The 27,512-nt window shown below is 50.0% G+C and overlaps 1 protein-coding gene across 1 annotated transcript; it reads right to left on the reverse strand.

Annotated features, from left to right (window-relative positions):
* Nucleotides 1-636: 636 nt before the first annotated feature.
* On the reverse strand, nucleotides 637-27,512 carry CALB2 (calbindin 2). The gene is made up of 11 exons (XM_060000885.1): nucleotides 27,362-27,512; nucleotides 16,323-16,399; nucleotides 13,323-13,412; nucleotides 12,681-12,761; nucleotides 7,578-7,634; nucleotides 6,921-6,998; nucleotides 6,331-6,386; nucleotides 5,956-5,995; nucleotides 5,625-5,678; nucleotides 4,792-4,863; nucleotides 637-1,325 (listed from the first exon to the last, which is right to left on the reverse strand). Exons 1-11 carry the CDS (start codon nucleotides 27,456-27,458, stop codon nucleotides 1,209-1,211), a joined length of 819 nt encoding a protein of 272 aa, XP_059856868.1. The 5' UTR covers nucleotides 27,459-27,512; the 3' UTR covers nucleotides 637-1,208.

Raw genomic sequence — 27,512 nt, forward strand, 5'->3', positions numbered from 1 at the left:
AGATCACCTCGTCCCACGGTTGCCACAGGCCATTGGTAGCCCTACTGTAAAGAATGTGGATCCAGGGAATTCCCTGGCGGTCCAGTGGTTAGAACTCCGAGCTTCCACTGCAGGGGGCTCGGGTTCAATCCCCAGTCAAGGAACTAAGGTCCTGCGAGCCGTGCGGTGCGGCCAATTAAAAAAAAAAATGTGGATCCAATCCTCGGGATTCATACCCTGGCTTTGCGCCGCCAACTGGCCCTAAGACATGGGGCTCGTTACTTGACCTCTTTAATCTTGAGATTCCTCATCTGTACGCTGGAGACAATCACAGCACCCCTCTCAAGGGACTAAGAGAGATACGGCAGGCAAACTGTTTTGCATAATACCTGGCATTTAGTAAACTTTCAATGAACTGATAACTGCTGTTATGATTTCAGAAACGTGGAAACAAACATGGAGCAGAGAAGTGACAGGCTGATGGAGAGAAGGCAGTGAGTGGCAAGGGAAAGTACAGCGTCCCGGGGTCCCACACCCTTGCTTCTAGCGGTTATGCCCCAGTTGGGTGGTCCCCTCACTCTCCCCACTCACTCGAGGACAGGCTCTCTCTTTGTCAGGGACTAGCGGCAGAGAGAAAGTTGACCACTCAGCCAGAACTGGGAGAGCTTCCACAGGAGAACATTTCCTTTTTATTGTCTGTAAACTCTTCTTTGGTAAACAAGAAACCCAAAGGGAAAGGGAGCACGCTGAGTCAAGGACAGGGCCGGTGCCCGCCACGAACAAGGAGCTCTGAGAAGACAGCTACACCACTAGCGAGGCGGGGCATGGAACCCGGGGGTTCGGGGTGGCTGGTGGCATGGGGGAGAGGCAGAGGGGAGGGTGCACTCTGTTGGACATAGAAGCCTAAATCATACAGCGAATGAGCTCATGCATCACAGCGAAGAGAAGGAGGGACTCCCCACCTGTGCCCCCGCCCACCTTCTGTGCGGTTGGTGCCCCTCTGCATGCAGAGCGCTGTGACTGGTCATCCAGGGTTGGGTTGGAGGGGGCCCCAGGGGGCCCGTCAGCAGCCCCTTCTCCGTCTCTTCTTTCCTGCTCTGCAGGCTGGGGTGTGTGCAGATGGCAGGGGCAGTGGGAGGGATGCTCAGGATCTCCGGGTCTGGGTGGAAGTGGCAGGGCAGCAGGGGCAGGTTTGAGGGGAGGTGGAGAAGCAGCCCCCATCCCCCCTTTTACATGGGTGGCTCACTGCAGAGGACAATCTCCAGGTCCTTGCGGTAGAGCCTCCCCGCCTCGGCCAAGGACATGACGCTCTTTTTGTAGCTGGTGAGCTGTTGGATGTTCATTTCCTAGGAGACAGAGAGGGAGAGGGTAAGAGGCTCAGTGGACGGCCCCACCTACACGGCCCAGCTGTTCATTCAGCCAGAACCTTTCCCTTATCCAATCTCAGTGCAAGTAGCTTAGAGGCACACAAAGCATGGGCCTTGGGAGTCAGAAAGCCCTGGATGAAAAACACTCTCCCTTTCACTTAGTGGCTGCATTGCTTTGGGGAAAGTATTCAACCTTTGCTAAGTCTCAGCTGCCTCATCTGTAAAATGGGTACAGTAACGAGCCTGCCTCATTGAGGTGTTATGATGATTCCGTGAGGAAATGAATGTAAACAATACTTAGCACAGTACCTGACACACAGCGTGCTCTCCAAACAGTAGCTGTGGTGACAGTCATTATCTGTGCACAGCTTCTCTAAATTCCTCTACCTCAGTGAGCCTCCCTTTACTCGAGCTGCTGGGTCCCTGCAGGTGAGGAGGAGAATGCCAGGGGCGCTCCCCAGTTTCGTCTTCAGGCCCCTTGGATCATGCTTCCCTAAAAGCCTCACCCAGCGCAACAAGGGATTCTAACTCCTTTCTCCTCCAGCGGCAAGCCTACCAGCCTACAGCTTGTTCACTGGCTCCCTGTGGCCTTGAGGGGCACTAAGACAGGTGACCCACAGACACATGCCCAGAGTCTCATACAAAATGGAGACCAACATGTACAGAACACCAACAGCCCACATGCCTTGTGTTGCCTTGGATGGAAATAGCCGAAAGTTCTGAAATAGAGCGAAGTCATCATCAACGTTGGAAACTCACTAAACAACCATCTTTTTCTTTCCCTCCTCCTTCCTCTTCCTCCTCCTTTTGTATGGAACACGTCGGCAGATCTTTTTTTTTTTTTTTTTTAAATAGTTCCCCTTCCAGGCTGATGGGTCATTATCTCCATTCAGCTAATGAGAAAAGTGAGGTGTAAAGATTAAGGTATTGGCTAAAGGATGGGACCAACTCTCCAGCCATAAGGAGTCTTGGTCCCCTGAGTAATTCTTCACGTGGCTCACCTGCCCTCAGTGCTCCAAGGTCAGTCTTTTATTGCATCGTTTGGTGACATCCCCTCACGTTACTGATTCCTGGGTTTGTGCCACCACCCAGCCCCAAGGCACTTTGCAGGCATCTCTAGCTTTGAGGGGCATCTTCACTAAAGTTGTGAAGTTCCTGGAAAAAATGTCACCTAGTCCATAACACCAGGGTGTGCCTGAGCGACCTACCACTCAATTAGGAGCTAAGGAAGTGACCCCATATATCAAGCCTGAGCTTGACAAAACCCTCCAGTTCAGTGCGGCGTCAAGAGTTTTAGCAGAATGGACAGAGGGGGCTGCTTATTTTCTGTGTCTAGAAGTATTGCTTGAAGCTGAGGATGGCTTTAGCAAGTTGCAACTGTCTTAGGACTGCTAGGAAATGTCGAAGTTTGAGCCCATCAGCCTGTCCCTCAGGAGCCTCAAACGTAAATCTGCTCAGAAACCGAATCACCGTCCGTGAAGGCACCATCAAAATGGCATACGCGGACTTCCCTGGTGGCGCAGTGGTAAAGAATCCACCTGCCAATGCAGGGGACACGGGTTTGAGCCCTGGTCTGGGAAGATCCCACATGCCACGGAGCAACGAAGCCCGTGCGCCACAACTACTGAGCCTGCGCTCTAGAGCCTGCGAGCCACAACTACTGAGCCCGCGTGCCACAACTACTGAAGCCTGCGCGCCTAGATCCTGTGCTCTGCAACAAGAGAAGCCATCGCAATGAGAAGCCTGCATGCGGCAATGAAGAGTAGCCCCCGCTCGCCGCAACTAGAGAAAGCCTGCATGCAGCAACGAAGACCCAACACAGCCAAAAATAAATAAATAAAAAATAAATTTATTAAAAAAAAAAGGCATATGCATCTGCCATGTGGGCTCACCTAAAAATGGCCATTCCCTTCCCATCTCAGGGGCTGTTATTTACAAGCATGCAGCTCTCTCTACTGATTCATTCACTCAATCCCCATGTGCTAAATCTGGAGCTTAGTACAGGTGGAAGGCTCCCGGGTAAACAATTTTATTAATATCCTTGTTCTCTAATCTTCAGCGTTGTTTCCTAGCCCCAACCCCTGACTCTTTTTTGTTTCCACATCTCGAGTCAAGCTGTGTAGCCATATGAGTTGTCTTTTGTGGTAATCAAGAAAGAGCCTAGTTAGGTGATGACCAGGAAATTCGGGTCTCTCCCAAGATTTAATGCCTGCCTTCAAGGCCCATCAGCCTCAGGCATAAAGCAGGGTGATATGGAGAATAATCATGCCTCATTAATACAATTACAGTTAAAGATATTTTCCATTATGATGTGCAACATTCCTTGGACACATAAGGATGCACAAATAATTTTCTCCTAGAGTTTGGTGCCAGAAAAACGTCTGCTGAGTTCAAACACTTGGTGAGTACTTCCTTTCTTCCTAGGAAGTATTTGCTTATAATTTGTTTTCTGCCTCTTTCAAAAAGCAATTGTAGGTAGTGTAAAGCAAAAAAATAAATTTAGGGTGAAAGAAATGAAGGATGATATTCAGGATAAAGAAGTCGGAAGGCAGTTGGAAAGGGAGACAGATAGACTCAGAGGCTGTGATGAATTTTTTGCCCTGAAATTGAGCATTATATTTAGCTCTAGCCGGACCGCCCAGGCAGTTAGACGACGCAAGGAATTATAGAGCGTTCCTCATCTAATTAAAGAAAGCAGCAAAACCATTTTCTCAGAGAAAGACATTTTGCAGGAGGTGGAGGAAAATGCCGCCAAGACTCATCTCCCGGTTCCTGTAAAAAAGTCTTTTTTGTTGGCCATGTGGCTGACACTTCCAAGAACTGGGCCACATCAAAACTGCCATGGCCTCATAGCTGCGTTATTTCCATCAGCCAGCAGGCAGAAGAAACCCAAGTGTCTGCCTGTGAATGGACAGATAAAATGTGGGATAGACACACCACGGAATGTTACTGAGCCTTAAAAAGGAAGGAATTTCCGACATGTGCTACAACATGGATGAACCTTGAAGACGGTTACGCTGAGTGAAATGAGCCAGACACAGAAAGATAAATACTGTATGATCTCACTTATATGAAGTATCTAGAGCAGTGAGATGCACAGAGAAAGTAGAATGATGAGTGCCAGTGGCCGGGGGCAGGCAGCAATGGCTGCAGAGTTTCAGTCTGGAAAGATGAAAAAGAGTGCTGGATGGTGGTGACAGTTGCACAACATCGTGAATGTAGTTACTGCCACTGAACTGTTCTTAAAAATGGTTAAGATGGCAAACTCTTTTATGTGTATTAAAAAAAAAAATCAGTCAATTCAACCAGAAGAAAACCAAACCAAAAAACTGCCGTTGCCTTGTTAGGCGGTGATCAGAGAGGAGCAAAACGCACTCCTCGGCCTTCCTTCCCACCCCCATCCCGCCTCCAGGACAGCACCCCACCTCCGGGCTCAGCCACTCACCTTCTTGTTTTTCTCATACAAATCCTTCAGGAGGGCGTCCAGCTCATTCTCATCAATGTAGCCACTTCCATCCTGGCGGGGAGCAGAGGGTCAGCACAGAGCCTCAGAGCTCAGGCCCCATGACCCCCGACCACAGTCTAGCTTTGCTAACGGTCTTTACTCTGAGCAAAAGAGGTGCCCAAATAACGTGTCACTTCTGACTTTACCAGTCACTGCAGGAAAGGGAGGGTCCTGGGAAAACTGTTGGTAACCTTCCCTTCTGGTGTTTTTCATTTGCACTGAAATTGTAAGTGAGGTTCAAGAAGCATTTTGCTAACTCCCTGGGTGTCGAATCCCACAACAAGATGTCAGGATGAACACAGGCTATTTAAAGTTTACCCCCAAGGAAAACCATTGGAGTCACCTACACAGGGGCAGCTAAGGGAGGGGCGACATTGGTACGGAGGGCCTCTCACTCCCCACTTCCTAGGAAGACAGCAAGATTATGACCTGGCACCAGGGGAGCAGTACTGAGCACCTCCTCTCTTTGGGTACCAACAATGTAATCACACCCTAGTTCCAGGCATAACCCTCTTCCATGAGCTATTCTCTCCTATACTTTTAAGGAACCAAAACCTTGGGTCCCACAGGCCACACACTGAAGGACATTTATCTTCTCACACAGCAGAAGATGCTGCAGGGAATCCAAAGGGACAGGAAGAAACTGCATGGCTCAGATTGTCCGACAGCTTGTTTACGCCTAAGGACCAAGGCGAGCCATTCTGGTGGGGTGGGGGGGAGGGGGGGCTGGAACGGGCCTCCTGCTTTTCCATCCACACCGTCCTCTGTCTTACCTTGTCGTAAAATGTGAAGATTGCGTTGAACTCCTCCGAGGTCAGCTTCATGCCCTGGAAGGCCCAAGGTATTAAAGACAGAAGCCAAAGCCCTGCAGAGAGTGAGTGTGTGTGTGTGTGTGTGTGTGTGTGTGTGTGTGTGTGTGTGTGTATGCGCGCGCACGCGCGTGTGCTGAGGAGGGGTGAGCTCGGGTGAGGGGAAGTGGGGAGGAATTGAAGAAAAGCGCGCGTGTGTGTGTGTGTGTGTGCGTGCACGTGTGCTGAGGAAGGGTGAGCTCAGGGGTGAGGGGAAGGGAGGAGGAATTGAAGAAAAGCAAAGAGGCTATTTTACCTGAAATTTAAGCAGGAAGTTTTCCTGTACAGGCAAGAGTCTGGAAAGAGAATGTTAGAGCAGCGATTAGGAGACAGAGCAGAAGCAAGAACAACTCGGACCTGGGGGGAGGGGATGCAGAAGGAGCATCTGTAGTTATGGAAACGATCTCTGAGCACTTAATAATCAGGTGTCAGTGGAAAGTTCTAAAAAGAGGGAGACGGAACGTTGAGGTGATGATGATCATGATTTGACCTAACTTTGATTTGTGCTTCAGGACACCTGACCTGTCACCTTCCCCACTGATTGATCTTGGCGATAGGGATGGTAGCACAGGGATGATCTGCAGGGATCTTGTGAAAAGTGATGCTGGGGTGAGTGAGGGCAGGCACTTACCGGGACATCTCCGAGAGGCCCAGTTTGCCGTCCCCGTTCAAGTCAAACATCCGTAGCTGTTGGGGACAGAAAGTGGTGCCTGGGTTATTTGCTTTGACTTTCTCTCATGTCGGACCTTGGCCTGCCATCCCCTGTACTGGAGAGGAAGGAGGATGGGGGAGTATGCGCATGCGTCCTCTGAGGTCACCTGGTGGCAGGGACCAGCATGGGCTGAATCGGTCACTGGGGAGACAGCAGGGACTTGGTCATGGCTCCCCTCCCCCTTTCTCAGGGACAGGGCCGCAGAAGACAGCAGACCAGCACTGAAGGCCCACCCTCTCCAAGTTTATCCTCTCCTGGAGCTGTGGAGGCTGTCATGGAAACAGATGCTCCCGTCTTACACTGTCCCAGGAGCATCTGGCTGAGCGGGGACCTCAAGAGAGAGGGTGCAGGGCCCGTGAACTAGCATCCCTCTTGCTGGCTGCCACTGGGAGTCACCTCTCCTGGACCTGAAGAATCAGCCAACTAGCGACCCCACAAACCCCGAATCCCACCGATTTGGGGCCCGTGTCCTGCACCCCTGGGGAGGAGGGATACTTCCAGCCACTCACTATGGTTTGGGTGTACTCTTGAAGCTTAGGTTCATCATATGGTCGGTTCGCCTTCTTCAGCAGGTCAGACAGGAATCCCTGGAATACCAAAGTCCTCTTCAGAGCTCCCAGTTCAGGCTGTCTGTCCCTGACTCACCTGCTCCTTCAGACGGTCACTCAACACTGTTTTCCGGGGCACATCATTTGCGTAGCTTGCAGCCCTCACAATTCCCTCACCCCTTAATGCTTGTGGAGTAACCTTGAAGGGGGAGGGAGCTGCTGGATGCAACCTCACCCCATAGGCCAGGCAGTAGAAACTGGCTCTGGCTCCTCAGAGAGCCCAGGACACATGCTAAGCAGTGCCTGGGACTCCTTGGGTCCAGAGGAGTTTAGGGGTAGACGTGCAAGCGAGGAGGCCAGACTGCTGGAATGCCTGTCCTGGGCACTGACGTGCAGAGGAATGTGAACTGGTTGAACTCCTACAGCTCTGTGTTGCTGATTTCACATGGCTGAACATGTCTAACCATTCAGAGCCGGGCCTGAGTATCCCGAAGCAGACCACACACCTACATTCCTCACCCACCCTCTCCTCCCTCCCCAGGTTCCTTAAACCCACCACCACTTTGGTCTCAGGCCCATTCTCTGCGCCCTCCATGCCCTCTCCAAGGCTCATCTTACCTTGAGTTCGTTGGCTTCGATGTAGCCGCTTCTGTCTGTGTCATACTTCCGCCAAGCCTGCAATGAGAATGTCAACCTATTCACAAAGATTTATCCACACCTATAAGCTTCCCTCCATCTTCCTTTAACGGGCCAGGCCGGGTCTTGATATTCAAGAATATTACAATGAGATGGGGACATGGAGATGGTCTAGACCAGTCCCTTCCATGTCGCAGTTGAAGAGATAAGGGAAGGTGTCTTGGCCAAGGTCACAGAGAAGAAAACAACCCTGCTGGGACAAGGTCTCCTTACTGTAACTGGCTTCAGGGTCATCTTGTAACCAGGGTTATGGTTTTCTAAGGTGTTAACCAGGCAGATTTTTACCAGGGCCAGCACTATGATCTGTTGGATCCCATTTTTGCTGTGGGTATATTGGGTGTCCTTTTACTGTTCTGGAAGCTTCTCATTCTCCGCGTGGGAGTTGGGAGCAAGGGTAGGAACCCTCTGGAAGGGGCAGAAGCAGGCTTTGGTTACTCCTCATTGTACTGCGTCCTCAACCCCTCCACCACGATGCATGTGGCTGCCACGTCTGAAGGTGGAACAGAATTGGTAGTGGAATCAGTTTGTTTAGACTATCCCAAGGCCACTCCCCCATCTTTCTGATAAAAAACATCGCCCCATTTTTTTTTAGGAAACCACCCCTCTCTCATGCTCAGTCCACATGGTTCCGGAGGGGCTGATCCATCTCCAGAGGGAGGCATGTGATCTAGGCCTAGACAATCGGTCCATCACTGGATCTTGCTCCATACTGGTTCTGGGCTCTGATCTGAGTCCCAGTTATTCAGTACATGCACTGGGTCCCTGTGAGGGACCAGAGAACTGCCTGCTGACCACAGCATCTGGGGGATCAAAGAGAAGCAGAGCTTCAGCAGGTGATATGGGTCTGACCACCTCCTTCCTCTCTGTTCTGGCCATCTGAGCAGGAGCAGACATCACACAGGAGAAACAAGGAAAAACAGTTGGAATGGTTTAAAAATGTCCACCAATTCTTCACCTCCCTAGTTTCCCTCTCCTTGAATGTGGACTGAACTTAGTGACTGACTTCTAATGAATAGAACACGGCAGATATGGCAGTGTGTGGCTTCCAAGCCTAGGTCATAAAGACATTGAGGCTTCCTTCTTGTTCTGCCTCTTTGATCACTCACTCTGGAGGAAGCCAGGTGCCACGTCGTAAGGACACTCAAGCAGCCCTATAGAAAGGCTCGTGTAGTGAGAAACTGAGGCCCCTTGCCAACAGCCACGTGAGTGCACCACCTTGGAAGTGCATCTTCCAGCTCCAGTCAAGCCTTCAGATGACTGCAGCCCAGCTGACATCTTGACTCTGAACCAGAGCCACTTGGCTGAGCTGTTACCAAATTTCCAACCACAGAAACTGAGAGATAATAAATGTTCGTTGCCTTAGGCTGGTAAATTTTGGGGGGTAATTTGTCACACAGCGATAGTTAACTAATAACAATGGTCCTGAAAAAATCTGGTCCTGAATGCAGCTGTCCTGAAACCCCAGTGTTTAACCCAGTCTATCTTGTGGGGAGGCGGGAATACCATGGTGGGGAATGAGAGTGGGTGTATCTGTGACAAACGGCCCAGAGAACCCTGTTTCCCTAATCCTTGGTCTATTTTGCTGCCTGATCACAGTTCTTAGATTTTCTTCCAAGTTTTCTTCCCTTGATTTTTATTTCCTTCTCCCTCAGCTCCAAACAGCACAGCTAGACACCAGCAACTCTTGATTTTCTGAAAGTCAGCAGGCGCTAATTCTTTTCCCAAATTTGATCTCCTGTCTCCTCAACTTCTCCACATCATGTCCCCCACTTTAAAAGAAGTTTTTATTGTGGTTGATTTACAATGTTGTGTTAGTTTCTGGTGTACAGCAAAGTGATTCAGAAATATATATATATATATACACACACACACACACACGCGTGCGCATATATATATATTGTTTCCATTATGGTTTATCACAGGATATTGAATATAGTTCCCTGTGCTATACAGCAGGACCTTGTTGTTTATCCATTCTATATATAATAGTTTGCATCTGCTAGTCCCAAACTTCCAATCCATCCTTCCCCCACCCCACCTCCCCCTTGGCAGCCACAAGTCTGTTCCCTGTATCTGTGAATCCATTTCTATTTCATAGATAAGTTCATTTGTGTCATATTTTAGATTCCACATATCAGTGATATCATATGGTATTTGTCTTTCTCTTTCTGACTTAGTATGATAATCTCTAGCTCCATCCATGTAGCTGCAAATGGCATTATTTCATTCCTCCTTTATGGCCGAGTAATATTTCATTATATATATGTACCACACATTCGTCTGTTGATGGCATGTCCCCCTTTTATTGTGAGGAGTGTGAGAATGTATAGATATTTTAGGATCTTTCTTCCATACCAGCAAACTAGGCTGTGTAATTCTCATGGTATAGTAGTGGCTCAAAAAATTTGATCCTGATTTTTTAAAAAGTTATGAGATATGAGCGAGTCCCGATAAAAAGGTAGATTTATTCAACGTACAACTTGGGTAAATGATTTTTGATTAGGGGAGAGTTCTTTCTTTGGGGAAAGAAAATGCCCGGCTCCATCAACATATCCCTTCCCATGCTCTGAAAGCCCGCCCTCGAGTAAGCACAAAGAAATATGTGCAGATTTTCAAATATGACGTCACCAACCACCTGCATGCCTTTAGTGTATGGGAATTTAGTTCATCTAGGTTGAGTCTTGACTGGGAGAAAAAGGCAGACACCCCCTAAATTGCCTCAGGGGAGGATAACCTGAAGGGACCCCAGTCCTCCCAGAAAGCAAAGCAGCCAGCTGCTTTCGGAGTGAGATCATCCTAGCAGTTCTGACCTCCCTCCCTCCCTCTCTCCCTCCCTCCCTGGATCCACCCCCAGCTCCATGCTCTCACGCTGGACTTTTCTTTCCATCCCATACTTTGTGCTCAGCCATCACAAAGTATGGTCATGATTCTCTTCCCATTCAAGGAAAAGAGTTCAAGAAACCTGGGCTTTGTGAAATCTCAAAGAAATCCTGAGGTGTCACTTACGTTAGAAATTAAAATGTTGGGATGAGCAGTGGGATGGAAGCATCTGGCAGCACAAACCTTTCAGGGCTACAGAGGGGCCATTTCATGTTTCCAGCTGATAATGATGGAATGAATGGACAACCCCAGGAGGGGATGGTCCTGTAGGATGATGGGGTCCCAGGAAACCTGTGGGATGGGGGTGGTGTTGGCTCAGTAGTTATGCTGGGGCTTAAAGGATAAAGGCAGGTAAAATATGGAACCATGTCAACTACACAGAGAGAAACCACTGATGATTTAGAGAGAGAGGGTTTCCTTCCCCTCCTCTTTAAGCATCTCTGCCCCCTGCAAGCTGTCATCCCCATTCTCCTGATCATAGGTGGAAGGGAGGCCAATCTCTGGCCGCCTCCCTATCAGGAAAGGAGTAATCAAGTATAAACGCTCCCTTTTCTACAGACAGAAAAACAGACACTCACGAAAGCAGCACCCTGACAAGTTCTATGTATAGGCGGACTTTTCCTCCTAGACAGGCAAGGGGGGAACTAAGAACAGAATCCAGCCTGTCAATGACCAGCTTATGGAATTGTGCCATCGTGAAAAAACTGGAGAAAATCCTTTAAAGCACAATAAAATTAAATCCATATCTGATGCTTAGGCAAGCTACCACTTCAAAAAATGAGTCTTCTGCCCTAAGAATCCATTATTTCTAACTGACTTTCTATCTATATGGGGAACTCACTGCCATGTGTGTTTCTGGACTAGCTCTCCAGTCATGTTTAAGCAGTGAATCAGGGACAGGGGATTACCGGTGGCTAGAAATGGATTTAACATGACAAATGGCGACTGGAGTTGTGTTGAAGGCTAGTCATTATTTATCACAGCAGGCACTGTGTGTGCGTGTGTGTGTGGGTGGTATGGGTTGAATTTCACCTTGAGGGACACGTACATTGAATGGCTAGGGTGCAGAGCCCCAGAAAAATAGCAAAAATAACTGGTAGTTCGCCGGACATCAGGATTAGTAATATATTTGGTTAAACCGCATGGAATTTCCAATTTTTGTAAATAAAGAATGGTTAAATATGAGCAATTTCACATGGTTCAATCTGTCAATTGCATATTACTCAAAAGACACTTGAGTTTGGATGTCCTATTTCCCATGAGGATCTCAAAGAATTGCTACTGCAAAGATGGCAACATCTATTTTAAAGATGGACAGTGAAGCCCCAGACCACAGTCAAACACCAAACCTGGAAGATACTGGAAACTGGAATTCTCACTGGGCTTTTCCAGTTTTAGAATGGTACCTAAATCCATCCTTCTCAAGAATGCTCCTTGGAACTCTGAATTCCAGGAACACTAATGCTATTGAGTGAGAAGGAACTATGAAAGATTCTGGAGGCAAACCAAGTGAAACAGGTCTCTTTACTGCAGGATTTCTCAGAGCTTGTAATATGCAAATATCTATGGCAAATACCCAAATGGGAAGTGGTGTGTACACATTATTTTCCAAAGGTACTTTACCCAAGCTTACCTCTCACCTTATTCCCCACACTTTAACGTGCACACACGTCACCTGGGGATCTTGCTAAAATGTAGATTCTGATTCAGTGGGTCAGGGACTCTGCATTTCTTTTTTTTTTTTTTTTTGCGGTACGCGGGCCTCTCACTGTTGTGGCCTCTCCCATTGCGGAGCACAGGCTCCGGACGCGCAGGCTCAGCGGCCATGGCTCACGGGCCTAGCCGCTCTGCGGCATGTGGGATCTTCCTGGACTGGGACACGAACCGGTGTCCCCTGCCTCGGCAGGCGGACTCTCAACCACTGCACCATCAGCGAAGCCCGGGACTCTGTGTTTCTAACAAGCACCCAGGTGGTGGCGACATTGATGCTCCTGGTCCATGGACCACATTTTGAGTAGTTGAGCTACTCAAAAGGGGTTTAGTGTCTTCCAGGGACCATTCCCAGGCATTGGGTGGGCCTGGCTCTGAACACGAGAGAAAGGCAGGCCCCGATGTACAAAAGAGAAGGCAGCGCCTTGGTCTCACCTCCATAAACTCGGTGCTGGAGCCCACATGCTGCCTGAAGCACAGAAGGAAGTTCTCCTCGGTCGGCAAGATCTGCGCCAGCTGTGGGGATCAGAGAGCAACAGTAGCATTACGGAGAGCCCTGCCAGGAAGCAAACAGACTTTCATGCAGGAAGGATGGAAACCAGCCAGTGGCAAGGCAGCATGGGAGTCACATTTTGCTCCATTTTGCTTCCTTTCTTGAGAACAGGGGCTGACAGCCCTTCAAAGGGGAAGAAGGGTGTTCTGAGAAGCGCTTCTGGGTCACCCCCAAACCTTCAGGTATGAGCAGCTGGAGGGACAGAAAGTGGTGCCACTTTAAAACGCGAGTATCCAGACTCAATACTTACTAGATGGTTCCACATGTATAATTCTAGAAAATGCAAACTAATCTGAGTGCAGGAGGGCCTGACCAGACAGAGGAACATTTTGGGGGTGATGGAGATGCCGTATTTTGATTGTGGTGGTGACTACATGGCTGTATATAACTGTCTAAACTCATGGAATTTTACACTTCAAATCAATACTGCAATAGTCCTCCCTAGAAGGACTCCTGTGCGAGGGAGAGGCACAGGCAACCGATGGCCCTTCCCGTGTAGCTCTTAGCAGGATACTAGGACTCACCTCTGCCATCTCGATTTTCCCATCTGCGTTCTTGTCATACTTCTGCATGAATTCCTTCATCTTCTCCCCAAGGTTGTCACTCTTCGACATCTGCAGAAAGACAAAGGGCGCCGATTTTGCTGCTGGGTCCCCTGCGAACCGTGGATCTCTCACCCTCTTGGTGCAGCAATGGTGGGGAATCATTCTGCACCCCAAATATGCAGGCATGGAACCAGGTTGAACCAATGCTCTGAGTAATCAGGGCTGCACCCTTTCCCTTTTTAGGGTTCCTCCAAATCTAAGTGTTCTCTCTCTTTTTAAAAATATTTATTTATTAATGTCTGCGTTGGGTCTTCGTTGCTGCGTGCGAGCCCTCTCCAGTTGCAGCGAGCGGGGGCCGCTCTTTGCCGCGGTGCACGGGCCTCCCATTGCAGTGGCCTCTCCTGCTGTGGAGCACAGGCCCCAGGAGCACGGGCTTCAGTAGTTGTGGCACATGGGCTCAGTAGTTGTGGCTCGCGGGCTCTAGAGCGCAGGCTCAGTACCTGTGGCGCACGGGCTTAGTTGCTCCACAGCACGTGGGATCCTCCTGGACCAGGGCTCAGACCCATGTCTCCTGCATTGGCAAGTGACTCTTAACCACTGCGCCACCAGGGAAGCCCTAAGTGTTCTCTTCTTTGAGGCTCAATCACATTATTTTCAAAGGGAAACAGAACATATGGATGTGCTCTGTACCACATAAGTAAACATGCCCGTCTGCTTTTGAGATGGATTAAACCATAAGTCTACCAGAAGGGTGAGGACTTATTTCCATCACTCAGATGTGAGAACTCAGGCCCCAACATTTCATTGAGGCAGCTTCTAATAAGCCCAACCTATTGCAGGGGCCCCCAATAAGTTCTAGACATTCCACCAGAGCAAAGGTGATCGCTCATTTTCTTCTTTAAAGACTAACTGGAAATTCTACAGTGCTTTTCACTCTGATTTTAGGCTAGGAAGAATGTGACCAGAAAGTCTGTATAGTTGAGGGGTCATTTAAATAGTCCACTAGATGAATGTGACTACTAAAAAGGCAAAGAGCTTCAAAAGTTCTATTGCACCATCACCGCCTAAGTTAAGTCTAAGGTCCTCTTGAAGTTCTCAGAGCTTCTCTTCGCTTGGGGTGCTGCTTGTTAAGTGTTTGCATTCGTGAGCTCTTCTTTATCCCTAATCAGTGATGAATCATCTTGGCATCTGAAGCCTCTTCGCTTCTCCAATGGCTTTCTGCTGGGTTGTGTATTTCCTAGGATTGGGCCAAGGAAAATTCTACCAATTCTTAGAGTCTTTTGTTTTTTACCTTTTGGACTGGTCTCAATTTGCCCATATGTATTTTTTTATCAATATTTATTGCGTTACATCTACAAATGTGCCTGGAATGAGCCTAGGCCCTTATCAGAAATGTGGCCATCCTGTTTGCTTTCCACAACAGTCCCCATGATGTTAGTAGCCTGTCCATTTTACACGCAAACGGAGGCTGAGATGACGTGACTTCTCCTGAGGTCACCAGCTAGTATCGTCAGAATTTGAACTCATGACTCTTGTTTCCAAGGCCAATGTTTTTTCTACCACAGAACAGCTGCTCTGAGATCCAGTCCGGGGTGATGTTAGTTGAGAATGTTGTTGACAGACTTGAAAATCACCCCTGATGCCATCTGAGGAAGGGAATGACTAAGAGAAGGATTTCAGGTTTGAAGCACTTTATAAAAGCACATTCCTCCATCTACCCCACGATCCCAGAACCAGTTGTGAAGCCTGTGTTTTCTGTGATCCGGGCTTCATTATCCTAGTAATGAGGGGTGACGGGGGACTGTTGATAAACAAACCCATGAATCACCTCCATCACTTAAGCCCATCGCCTGGACATCTTCCTCACCAGGGCGCGCTGACAAGCTCTGAATCAGGTGTTCACCAGTGGATTTGTGACTCATCTCCCAAAGCGCTCCATGAAGACTTGCTAATAAGCAGTGGATTGGCCAACGGACACGCAGCAGGGGAGAGTAGAGAGACCACCCCCCCCCCGCCCCACGACCAAAGGACCCGCAGGAGCTGGCGGGGACGGAGTTGGTCTGACTCCATATATTCGAGAACCAGACATGGGAATCACAACAGACTAGCTCCAATCACCTTACCTTTTCAATATTTCAGACGGTCCCCCAAAAGGCTTTAGTGAAGTCAGTCATGCCAGGTTGGCACGTGGGGAAACAATGTGCCTGCCGTTAAGGGCGTGGGACATGATTTGCAGTCACTTCAGGCCATGAAGGGCAGTCTGACACCTACACCCATGAGCCAGTCCGATCTGGCTCAGATGCTGGTTTGGAGCAATCCTCCACTTTCCTCTAGGTCCTTGCCGAGGTTCCAACCTTGGCTGGTCTGGAACAGTGGTTCTCTAGTGGGGACGATTCTGCATCCCTTGCAGGGGACACTTAGCAATGTCCAGAGACATTTTTGATTGTCACAATTTGGAGGGGTGCTACTAGCATCTCATGGGTAGAGGCCAGGGACGCTGCTAATCATCGTACAATGCCAGGGACAGCCCCCCATGACAGAGTCACTACCCCAAACGTCATTAGTGCCGAGGCTGAGAAACTCCAGTCTTGAACAAAGGCACTTGAAACCCCCAAGGCCTCCAATCTTGAGTCATGACCCCTCTGAGCATATTAGGTAGGCTATGGACTCTTCCCTAGGAAAAAATACTTTTTATACACACAGACGCAGACACAAACGTTTGCAGTTTTGGGCAGTTTATCAACCCCCGGTACCCATGAACACCCCTCAATCCCAGACACCCAGAGATAGTGAGGTAAGGTACTCTTTTAAGGGAGTATTTCAATTTTTAAAATCCTTCCAGATAAAAGAAAAACTCTAAGGGTCAAAACCAGAGATGTCAGGCTGCTGATGGAATGTATGACCTAGGACAGACAATGCTCAAAGCCATGGTCAGGATGACAGAAAATTCCAAACAATGGGAGAGGGGTCTGGGCTTACCATGCCAGAGCCTTTTCTTGCCTTCTCCAGTTCTTGGAAAAAGTTTTCTAGCTCCTTACCTTCAATATACCCATTTCCTGCAAAGATAGCAAAGAAAAAAAGCAATGAACCTCAGAGTTAAGTAGTAAAACTTATGGTGGATGGGTGGGGTGGGGAAATGGGGGGCTTCATTGAGAACTTGTTCTCCTCAGTGGTCAAGCAGGTGTCTGGGCCAGCCCTGGACTGTTAGGGATGTGGGTCCTGCCCTCTGGCCATTTGCAACCATAGAGATCCAAGATTAATAACGGTGTTGCCTTTGTGATATACATTCAGTAGTCAGAGACTGGGAGGGAGCAGCGTGTGGGCCATGCTGGCAGGGGGAGCTGGGAGCTGTCTGTCCATAGTCAGCTGGGCAGGCAGCAGGAGCTGCAGATCTGACAGGGGACAACAGGTCATCAGCCTCGAGATTTGTCAGCAGGTGGCAAGCCCTGGTCAGTAGGGCGAATGAGGTCAGAGGCAGAACTTGGGTCTTTGGGGTAGGAGGGTGTACTGAGTTGAAGAGTGTCCCCCAGGGACTTCCCTTGTGGTCCAGCGGTTCGGACTCCATACTTCCACTGCAGGGGACACGGGTTCAATCACTGGTTGGGGAACCAAGATCCCGCGAGCCGCTCAGTGCAGCCAAAAATAAATAAATAAATAAAGTAGACTTTCTAATAAAAAAAAAAAGAGTGTCCCCCCAGAATCCATGTCCACCCGGAACTCAGGATGTGACCTTATTTGGAAATAGGGTCTTTGCATATGTAATTAGTTAAGATGAGGTCATACTAGATTAGGGTGGGCCCTAAGTCCAATGACTGGTGTCCTTATAAGAAGGCCAAGTGGAGACACAAAGGCACACCGGGAAGAAGGCCACATGAAGACAGGGGCAGAGATTGGAGTGATGCATCTCCAAGCTAAGGAGCTCTGTGAATTGCTCGCAACTACCAGAGGCCAGGAGAGGGACATGGAACACATTACCCCTCAGAACCTGGAACCAACCCTGCCAACACCTGGATTTTGGACTCTAGCCTCCAGAACTGTGAGAGAATCAATTGCTTTTGTTTTAAGCCACCCAGTTTGTCGTACTTTGTCACGGCAGCTCCAGGAAACTAATGCATAAGGGAAGAGTGGCAAGAGAAAAGCAGGGATGGGGGCACCTGAGAGGTGGTCACAGGGATCAGGCATATGGGAGGCAACCTACTCCACAGTAATGAAGAGAGGGGGCGCTGAGGTCTGTGGAGGTAGATTCAGATCCTGGTTCTGCTGTACTTATGAGCTGTATGGCTTTGGGAAAGATATTTAACCCATGTCATCTGCAAAATGGGTAATTAAATGGGATTTTTGCATGTAAAGTCCATTACGGGTGCAGTGTAAATGTTACTATTGTTTGAGTTCAATTACCAGAACTTGTATAAAAAACGGGAATGAATTTGGGTGAAAAGTGCTGTTATCGGGACCGGGTCCCAAGGTCAAGGCCTGACTTGCAAGATCACGTACGTAGTAAGAAGTCCTTTAGGTTCTTCACCACTGAACCCAAAAGACCTAGAGACCAGGGCGAGCTGAGTCCATGGTCAAGCTCCCTGGTCTGTCTGTGACCGGGAGGAATCATTTGTGGGTGGGAAATCACAGGTCTAAGGCAGTGCTCCCCAGACTGCTGTGAACGGGAATCTCCTAGAATCTTAAAAAAAAATATGGATGTCTGGCTCCCATCCCCAGACATTCTGATGTAATTGGTTTGGGGTATGAACTAAGCATCGTGATTTTTAAAAAAGTTCCCCAAGTAATTTCCATGTATATAGCAAGGTTTGGAAACCACTGACCAAAAGTCAAGTTCCAAATCTGATCTAAAGCAGTGAGCAAGGTTCCCACAGAGACTTGAACAGGAAAGGGAGATGGTAGCTTGCTTCAGGGGCAAATGGAGTTACAAACTAAACAAAGAGAATAAAAATAAGTATTTAGCCTGGCCTTGGTGGGGGCTTTGGGAGGCTGGAGGGCGATGTGGGAGTCGGGGTGTGTGTTCTTCCAAGCCTCCCCCACTAGTGTCCCCTGAGAATTTAGATTTGGAATGAGTAATCCTAGTGGCGCCCTCTAGTGGAGAAGGTGCCACAATACATAGTGTATGGAGGAATCATGTGAGATAAATTAAGGGTTTTTTTTTTTGTTTTTTTTTTTGCGGTACGCGGGTCTCTCACTGTTGTGGCCGGGCCTCTCCCGTTGCGGAGCACAGGCTCCAGACGCGCAGGCTCAGCGGCCATGGCTCACGGGCCTAGCCGCTCCGCGGTATGTGGGATCTTCCTGGACCGGGGCACGAACCCGCATCCCCTGCATCGGCAGGCGGACCCCCAACCACTGCGCCACCAGGGAAGCCCCTAAATTAAGTATCTTTATCTGCAGGGAAAAGATATGATTGTAATTGCACGCCGGGGGTGGGCATGGTGGGGAGAGATGAGACTTGAGTTCCCTTTTTTCCCCTAGGCTAGAGTGGTCATCTTTCTTCTAGGATGTTCTGAAAGCTTCTTGGGAGAGCTGGACAGCTGCAGCAGGGGGAGTGAGGAGGGAGGAAGGGCTTTCTAGACAAAAAGGCAGTGGTCCAGTTGACAGTGCCACTGAGTTGGAGGAACGAATACTCTTTCTCTCGCTGGTCGCTCCCTGCCGTGATCTGTCTATTCTTCCATTTCTCAGGCAGGAAGCTGAGCTCAGCTCTGGGTCCAGGAGCAGGGGCTGGGGTTGGAGGGGCCGGGGGGCGGGGGCAGGGGTGGAGCTCACATTGTGAGCATGCGCTGGGGTTCGAAGTACCAGAGGCCTTAGAGCTGGGCCCGGGTCAGGGCTGGGTGGACACCTGAGTCAGTGAGTATGAGTCTGTTTCGTGAGTGTATTAGGAGGTGGCTGAAGTATCTATGAGGGCTGCTTGGACAGGGTGGGCAGGGAAGGCCTCGCTGAGAAGCCCCAGCTACTAGCAAAGGCAGGGAGTGGGGCCCAGTGCCCCTGTGGAAAGAAACCCCTCTTGCCATGCTGGGAATTACAGTACCACCTCGCTCTGTGCAAAGGGACAGAAATGTTGTTCAATTCCACAAGCCTTTATTTATTTATTTATTTCTGTACGTGGGCCTCTCACTGTTGTGGGCTCTCCCATCGCGGAGTACAGGCTCCGGACGCGCAGGCTCAGCGGCCATGGCTCACGGGCCCAGCCGCTCCGCGGCATGTGGGATCTTCCCGGACCGGGGCACGAACCTGTGTCCCCTGCATCGGCAGGCGGACTCTCAACCACTGCGCCACCAGGAAGCCCGTCTTTATTTTTTTGAACTGAACAACAGTTCAACGTTGTGGGAACTATAGCCAAGTTTAGATATGGGCCTGTTCCCGAAGAGCATTTAATGGTCTACGGGGGTGAGGCAGCCAGACAAGAATAGCAGGAATCTACCAGTTGAAGGGAGAGGGTGAGCAGAGATTAGATAGGCAGGCAGGGGCTGCAGGGCCCAGATGGGGCATCCTCCAGCACTGGGGGAAAAGGTCTTCGCTACTTTGGCTTCCCTCAGAGCAACTCCCTAACCATCACGCGGGAGGCACCTATTATAGGAGGTGGGAGTAGAGGACAGGTTGGCCTACCTCCTTGCAGGGAGGACTTCAGCACTGGGCAAGTGGTTTGCTTTTTCTATGACCGTATATAGGGGGGTGGGGTGACTGGCCACCACGCAAATCTCATGTGGATGGGCATGGATAAGGATGTGGTTACCATAGCAACCATCATTCCTAACTTCCCCATATCAAACTGCAATCTGTGAATATTAGGGAGGGGGATGGGAGGAGCCAGGGACCCTGCATCCGTCCTTATTCTGGGCTTGCTACCATTCTTCACCACCATGGTGCCTCAGTTTCCCCAAATTTTGAAGTGAGACAACACTTCTTTACAATTAATCTGACCACAGACACTTGGAAAACTTTGACCAAAGAATGCCCTGCCTCACAGTGGAAAGGGGCTTGTTTCTCACTGAGATTTGTGCATACAGATTTTCTGAGAGTTAAACAGGTAAGAGGAGCCCGATTAAGGGTCGTAAGTCTACCACCAGCTCTGTGACTGTCCATGCAATGTCGAGCAAGTCAATCTCTCTAAACCTCAGTTTCTTGATCTCTAAAATGGGTATAACTATGCTTTTTTTTTTTTTTTTTTTTTTTTACTTTATAGAACCATTGTGACAGCCATACAAGATAAGGCTGTGAAAGCATTCTGGAAAATGTAAACTCTCACATAAATGGAAAGCATCATTTTTATACTCTGTGCTCTTAAGGTCTTCCGAACCAATCCATGGCTGTAAACCCTTCAGCCCAAAGAGTGCCATCATGACTGCAGCCTCAGAGTCCTGATTCTCAGCCCAGGCTATGTATTAGAATCACCTGGGAAGCTTTTCAAAGTGTACCACTGCCTGGGCCTTACCCCCAGAGCTCCTGATTTAATTGATGGGGTGAGGGTGTCTCGTGGGCATGTTTTCAAAGCTCGCCAGATGATTCTGATGTGCAGTCAAGATTAAGGACTGCTTCAGTGCGACCTGTCTCAAATTTTAAGGTATGCAAGAATTACCTGGGGAGTGTATTAAAATGGAGATTTTAATTTGATGGGTCTGGAGTATGAGGGCTTGTCATTCAAAGTGTGGTCTGTGGAACGGGAACTTTGGAATTACCTGGGAGCTTGTTAGAAAGGCAGAATCCCAGGCCCCACCCCAGACCTGCTGACTAGAATCTTCATTTTAACAACACAGGAGCATGAACATCTCAAAGCAGAACCGCTGCTTTTGAACGTGAGCATCTTCTCCCTAGAGAGACAGCGCCTTTGGCTTCACATTCAAGGTTGAGGTGGGGGGTTGGTGTGAAGCCCGAGATGGTAGACAGGAGGGGCCTAGACTATTCAAAGAGTGGTTGCGGCCTGATGGTGTCAGTATCACCTGGGAGCTTGTTATAGATGCAAATTCTCGGACCAACCCCAGCCCAACTGAATCAGAATTGTTAGGAGTGAGGCCCAGAAATCCGCGCTTGAACCAGTCTCCCGCACGCTCAAGTTCGAGAAGCACGGCCCTAGGGCGTGGTGCTCACCAATCTGTATTATTCTGTGTTGCGGAGTTTAAGGAAATCAAGGAGGGGAGTTATGCAGTTCTAGACTCCTCGTTACCTGCACAAGAAAGGATTCATGAAGCCAGACCTCCTGGCTGTCTGTCCGGAGTTCAAATTTATGGAAGGGCAAATAGCCCTCTACCCTCCAGCCTGAGTTCCTCTGGGACAAACGCCACCCTTTGCGGCAAGAAATTGACTTCCTCAGGCTCTGCTCCAATATAAATATTACTTTGCACGGTGCTCACCATTTACAAAGAGCTCTCCCCTCCCTGCCCCAGCTGGTCTTCAGGACACTACCAGGTAAACAGACGGGTGTTATCGACCTCGTGTTCCAGAGGAGTTTGAGAGGAAAGAAATTGAACCACAGCTAACAGCCTGTTTTCCTTCTGTTCACCCCAGGGACGATCTCTGTCCATATCTTTATCTTGTTTTGATTTCTCTCTTTGTCAGACACACACACACACACACACACACGCACGCACGCACGCGCGCGCGCGCGCGCGCGTCTCCCAGAGGCTCCTGGGGGGGGAAACCCAGTGCAAACAGCTACTGGATGAATGTTTAGACACTTGACTTTTAATCTGTGTTTCTGGGCAGAGCTGCTTCTGGAACAGAGGCTCTGGAGCTGGGCTGGGTCCCCTGCACCTGTGGACATCTGGCAGCCTAATGCTGGGCCAGTTCCTGGTGTGGAGGAGGCCAGAAGGATGGGGCAGATTGGGCTAGAGAGGAGGTGAGGCAGCCGAGAGCCAGAGAGGAGGGGGAGAGGGCCAGAGCCAGAGGCCCCAGCTGGGACCCGCGGGGCAAAGGCGGGATCTGATGCAGTCCTCCAGGACAGCCGCCAGGTCCAGAGCCGGAGAGGTGCAGTTCTTGAAGTGTCTCACGCCTGCTCTGTTAATTTTGGCTCCCTGGGTATCGGGAGGGATTTCCCTGAGGGGTCTCCTTAGCCCCGGAAACCTCCCCCAGGGGCTCAGGTGGTGAAACTACTGAAGTCAAAGGGGAATAAACAAGGAGCGAGGGCAGGGACGCGGGATCGCTGGTGGCCGCCCACGTGAGGCGAGGCGAGGCTGAAGTGTCCTGTTTGTGAAAACGCCCCCGCAGCTGCCTCCCTGGGGAGCCCCAGCTCTCAGACACAGCTGCGTCCCCCATCGGCTGGCTGGGCCACGGGGCATGAGGGCCTCACAGAGGATGTCCGCAGCTGGCATGCCGCGGACATCCACACCAAAGGGCACTGTTGGCAAAACAGGTGGGGAATTTGGGGGTGAAAGTGGAGGTGGGATGGGGTACTTATTCCTAGGGCTTACCCCAGGTGGGGCAGGAGGCTGCTCCCAGAGAACCCCAAATCCTGACGTCAGGCCTAAATGGGACACACGGACCCCACAGAGAAATGCCGACAGGGTTAAAAGAAAGCTGCCCTCAGACAACTTTGGCTCCCTCCCAGCACCAGACCCCTTTGCCTTTAATGCTCCAAGAAGCAATCATTTTTATAAATCCTGTAATTATCTTATGAACAGCACAGCTGTATTGCATAGTAACAGCCATAGGATTTGTGTAAATGCTTAATATATACCGGATATTCTCTAACCCTTTTGAGGCAGGTCTTTTATTATTATTAATTTTTATTGTTGTGTTAGTTTCTGCTGTGCAGCAAAGTGAATCAGTTATATGTATACATATATCCGCTCTCTTTTAGATTTCCTTCCCATTTAGGTCACCACAGAGCATTGCGTAGAGTTCCCTGTGCTATACAGTAGGTTCTCATTAGTTATCTATTTTATACATAGAGGTCTTCTCTTCAGTATTCCAGAAGACTTCGTCATTTAGAATTCCAGGGCAAGGTGCCCAGGCCTCTCTCCACCTGCGAGAGGTGCTGTTGTTCAGCTTTCTTCTGTTTCCCCTCCCAGGGACACAAGCTCCTCAGTGCCTGAGAACCTGCCTGAGCACTCTCTGTCTGGCCAGTGTCCCCCATGGGGGATGGGTTTGGAGGGTGCTTCCGTTACTACTACTGGGTGTAGGAGGAGAGAGGAGGGAAGACTGCACAGGGCCTTCCTCAGTTCTTGGTGGTCCTTCCTGTCATTCATTTTCAAAGTCCTCAGGGCCACACCCATATGGAACAAGGGTCAGTCCCTGTGCAAGGCTTTGAGAGCCTCCTGCATCACTAGGGCCATCTGGAGGCAGACAAAGGCCTAGAACACTCTGGGCAGATTCCTACACCTGGAGATATATATGCATTTCTTTTGGGGGGAGGGGGGGTGCCCATAAAATTATTTTCTTCTTGAATATTTATTGTTTTGCTGATTACACAAGAAACACATGCTCTTGTAAAACACTACAGAGATTTACTTATAAAGTTAAAGAAAATACCTTTCAATTTTACGTCATCTACTCTGTAGAGGACCACTGTTATTATTGTCTTTCAGATATTTTCCAGCATACTTGTTTCATTAATAGTAAAAATGGGCTCATACTGTAATAGTGTCCTGCCATAATTAAAAAAAATCTCCGTAATACATCTTGGACACTTTTCCATGTCAGTACAAAAGCCCCATCTCAATCCCATTGGTTGCATAATATTCCGCTGTAGAGATTAGCAGGATTTATTTTTCTGTTCCCTAGGGAAGCACATTCTTAAAATTTCAGTATCCCAAAGAACTTGACACTAGGCCCCCTTGTTCACATAACTTTATGTACATGTACAAGTATATCCATGTAGGTTGATTCTTGGAGTGAGTGGGATTCCCTGCGTTGTCCTGTGAATGTCTGCTGGCCTCTGGGAGAGGAAATATCCCTACACTTGCAGTTGCTCCCAAAGGGTAGCAAAGGCCAAGGGCAGAACTTGGCTCCCCACGGACCTCGTACTGATCGTCAGCAGAATAGGAGCCTGGTGGCCGTGTGGTCAGAACCACAAAGAGAGGCCAGCGTGAGCTCTGAGCTGGGCATCCCTCTGAAGCCTGGATCTTGCAGAGTGAGAACGTTTCTGACCAAGAAGTGACCAGGAAACAACAGAACGGGGGACTCAGTCATGTAGGGCATGTAAGGGTCACTCAGAGCATGGGGATGTTATGTGGAAGAGCTCCAGCCCCAACCTGGCTCATAGGGTGCACTCGGCTGCTGTCTTCCCTTCCTCTGCTTTTGAGAGATGACACCTGAACGCTTCCAAGGGCATGACCTTGGCTGACCACTGAGAAGGAGTGGGGGGGGCTAGGAGAGGATTCCTGGGTCCCCCTACCCTCTCACTTTGCTGTGTGATCTTGTGAAAAGAACGTTGCCTCTTTGAGTCCCAGTTTCCCCCTCTTCAGACACCTGCTCCTTCATTAGAAATGGGCTGAGTTAGGAGGGTCAGATTCCCTGCGTCATCCCCACTGTCCTCGGAATCCAGCTTCTCTGCGGACTCCTAGTCTCTGTTTACTGGAGTCCAGGACGGGTGGGGTGGGTCAGTGCTCCCCCTGCTTGGTGGCTGGGACTAACTGGGCTCCAGAGAGCTCAGCCCAGGGACCTGGTGAGCCATGGAGAGTCCTCCCAGAGCTCTTTAACTCTGTGAGCGGCAGGGGGACACTTAGAGTCGGGGGAAAACCCCCAAGATAAAAACAGAAGCCAGAGTTAGTAAGAGGAGGCCCAGCCAGGGCAGGGAGCGCCTCGGGGGGGAGGGAGAAGCTCCCTGGCAGCCATGGGAGTTCGGAAGGGGACAGGTACGGAAGGTCCAGAGCAAGTGACCCACAGCTTAATTCTGGGTCCTTTAGTCGAATTTCAATTTGGCTCTAGCCTCATTTTCCTAAATCGCCTTCTGCGCCATCTCTGGTATTCTGATCCTTTTTGCTTTCCTTCTCTGTTAGGTCCATGGTCCCTCCTTGGGACTTCCCTGAAGTGGTGACCAGAGAGGGTGATGGGATGCCGAGGGGGACAAGGAGCCAAGAAGCAGTCTAGCTCCCCTTTCACATGGTACCAGAGGTACGATGGTTCTGGGGGTCTTTAAAGACTCTTTGGCTTCATGCTAGCTTAGCTATGCTCCAGCCATAGGACCCCTTTCTGGTATTAAAGGGACTGCCCATCACCTCCGAGGCTGGATCAGGAGGGAAAGTAGGTGTCCAGAAACCAGAGTTGGGGAATTAAGCGCTGGCCAGGAACCAGTGCCGCCATCACCTCGCTACATGACCTCAGAGAAGTCACACTTTGTGTCTGTTCCCTCATCTGCACAAGGAGAATCATGGTCTGCCCACAGCCTCACTGTGCAGGACTCAAGGTGCGACTGTGTTTTGAAAAGTACAAAGTCTCAGACAAATGTGAGGATTTGCATGGTTATCAAGAGCGCTCGTGGTTGACCCCGTGAGAACTGGGGGAGAACAGAACTGTGGAGTCCTCTGTTTATAGCTGACTCATCTGGCAGGAGGCCTGTGGTATAACCTTGGCCGCTTGATAACTTTCCTTGAATCATGCAAGTCTCTGGTGCAGATAAACTGGCAGGAGAAGCCTTAGGGAGTGCGCGTGTCACCCAGAATACAGAGAGGCTGCAATCTTTTTATAGCCCTTCCCCCAAGGGAGTTTTATGGTACCAGCCAGGGATTGGAAATACAACCCCTCCTTAGCCCCATTTTACAGATTTAACAATCTACCCACCTCCTTTAGTAATTCATAGGCAGATCACCATCCTAATCCAGGTGTCACATGCCCAGTCCTCTGCACCCCCAGATTCTCAGTTTGCTCCAAGGGAACAAAACTTCATTGGTTATCATACCCATTAACCCCTGCCTCTGCACAGCACTCTGGGCCGAGGGCCTCTGTTTAGTCACCTTTGTGCCCGCCCTGCCGAGGTGAGGAAGGGAAGGGAGAAGCATGGAGGGAGCCTCCACCTGCTCCTCCCTCTGGTTCCCATGCCCCTCGCTCTCAATCCTAGGATGAACACCGTGGGCCACCACCCTTCCAGTGGTCTGAGATGCCAGAACGTTTCGGATGCCCACCCCGGCCAGGACCTCAGAAGGAAATCAGATTACTTAATTTTTTGGAGTGGTGGAGAAAAATTTGTCTCTAGTGATATCAGAAGCCTCTAAAATGAGGTGGGGGGGGGGCTCCCTTTATGCCCGAGTCAGGCCATCATAGACCCTTGTAATACCAGTCCTTAGAGCCAACTTCCAAAGGTTGTTCAGTCCAGCCCTCGATTTTTGGGTGAGTAAATGTCAAGACCACACAGAGCAGAGGGTGGGTCACTGAGGCATTTAAGATTGTGCCTCCCCCGACCCAGAGAAGGAAGGAGTCACCCAAAGCACCCAGGATTATCACCATGAGGGAACATGTCAGGCTGGCACCCCAAGCTTGCCTCCCACCACACCCTGTGAGTGGGACCTGAATGCCCGTGAGGGATGGAACGTGGGCAGAGGAAGCCTAGGGGATGCTCACTGCCTGGATGCCCTCTCCACTCCTGCTCCCACCGGACAGGCTGGGGAGGCCAAGAGTGTCCCTTCAGGACCCCCCAGTTTGCCCCAGTCCCCAGGACCCCACGGGGCTAACCTGGTATTCAACAAAAGGGGAACTTGAGGGAAAAAATGAGTGGTGTCTGAGACCTGTGGCTGCCGCAGCTGAAGGCAGGATGTTACCTTGAAGAGAAAGGCGGGGAAGATAAGACGGCAGGGGGAGTCACGGGGAGCCTTGCCAGCCCAGGCCTCCCCTCTGGGAAAGCCCCAACTTGCCCAGAATGAGGCTGCAAAAGCCGGTGGGCTCTGTCGTCTCTGTCAGGGAAGAAAACTTACGGGCGGTTGTCACCAGGGCACCCAGGTGTCTCCCAAACTCGAGACCCCTACCTCAGCAGGCTCTGCACCCAAAACACCCACTGGGGCAACCTTACCCCTGCCCGCAACTTCCTTGCCCTCTTTTCTCCACCGCAGGTCCCCTGGGGGCGAGCGGGCACACAAGTTGGGAGCTTTACTTACCGTCTGCGTCAAAGTGCTTCCAGATCTCCAGGAACTGGGACGCCGTCAGCTCCGCCAGGTGCAGGTAAGGGGGTTGCTGCTGCTGCGGCCCAGCCATGGCGAGCCGCTCGGAGACCTCAGGCAGCACTGCGCTCTCCCTGCGCGCCGGCTC

Source organism: Delphinus delphis, chromosome 20, assembly GCF_949987515.2.
Source record: "Delphinus delphis chromosome 20, mDelDel1.2, whole genome shotgun sequence".
NCBI classification, from domain to species: Eukaryota; Metazoa; Chordata; class Mammalia; order Artiodactyla; family Delphinidae; genus Delphinus; species Delphinus delphis.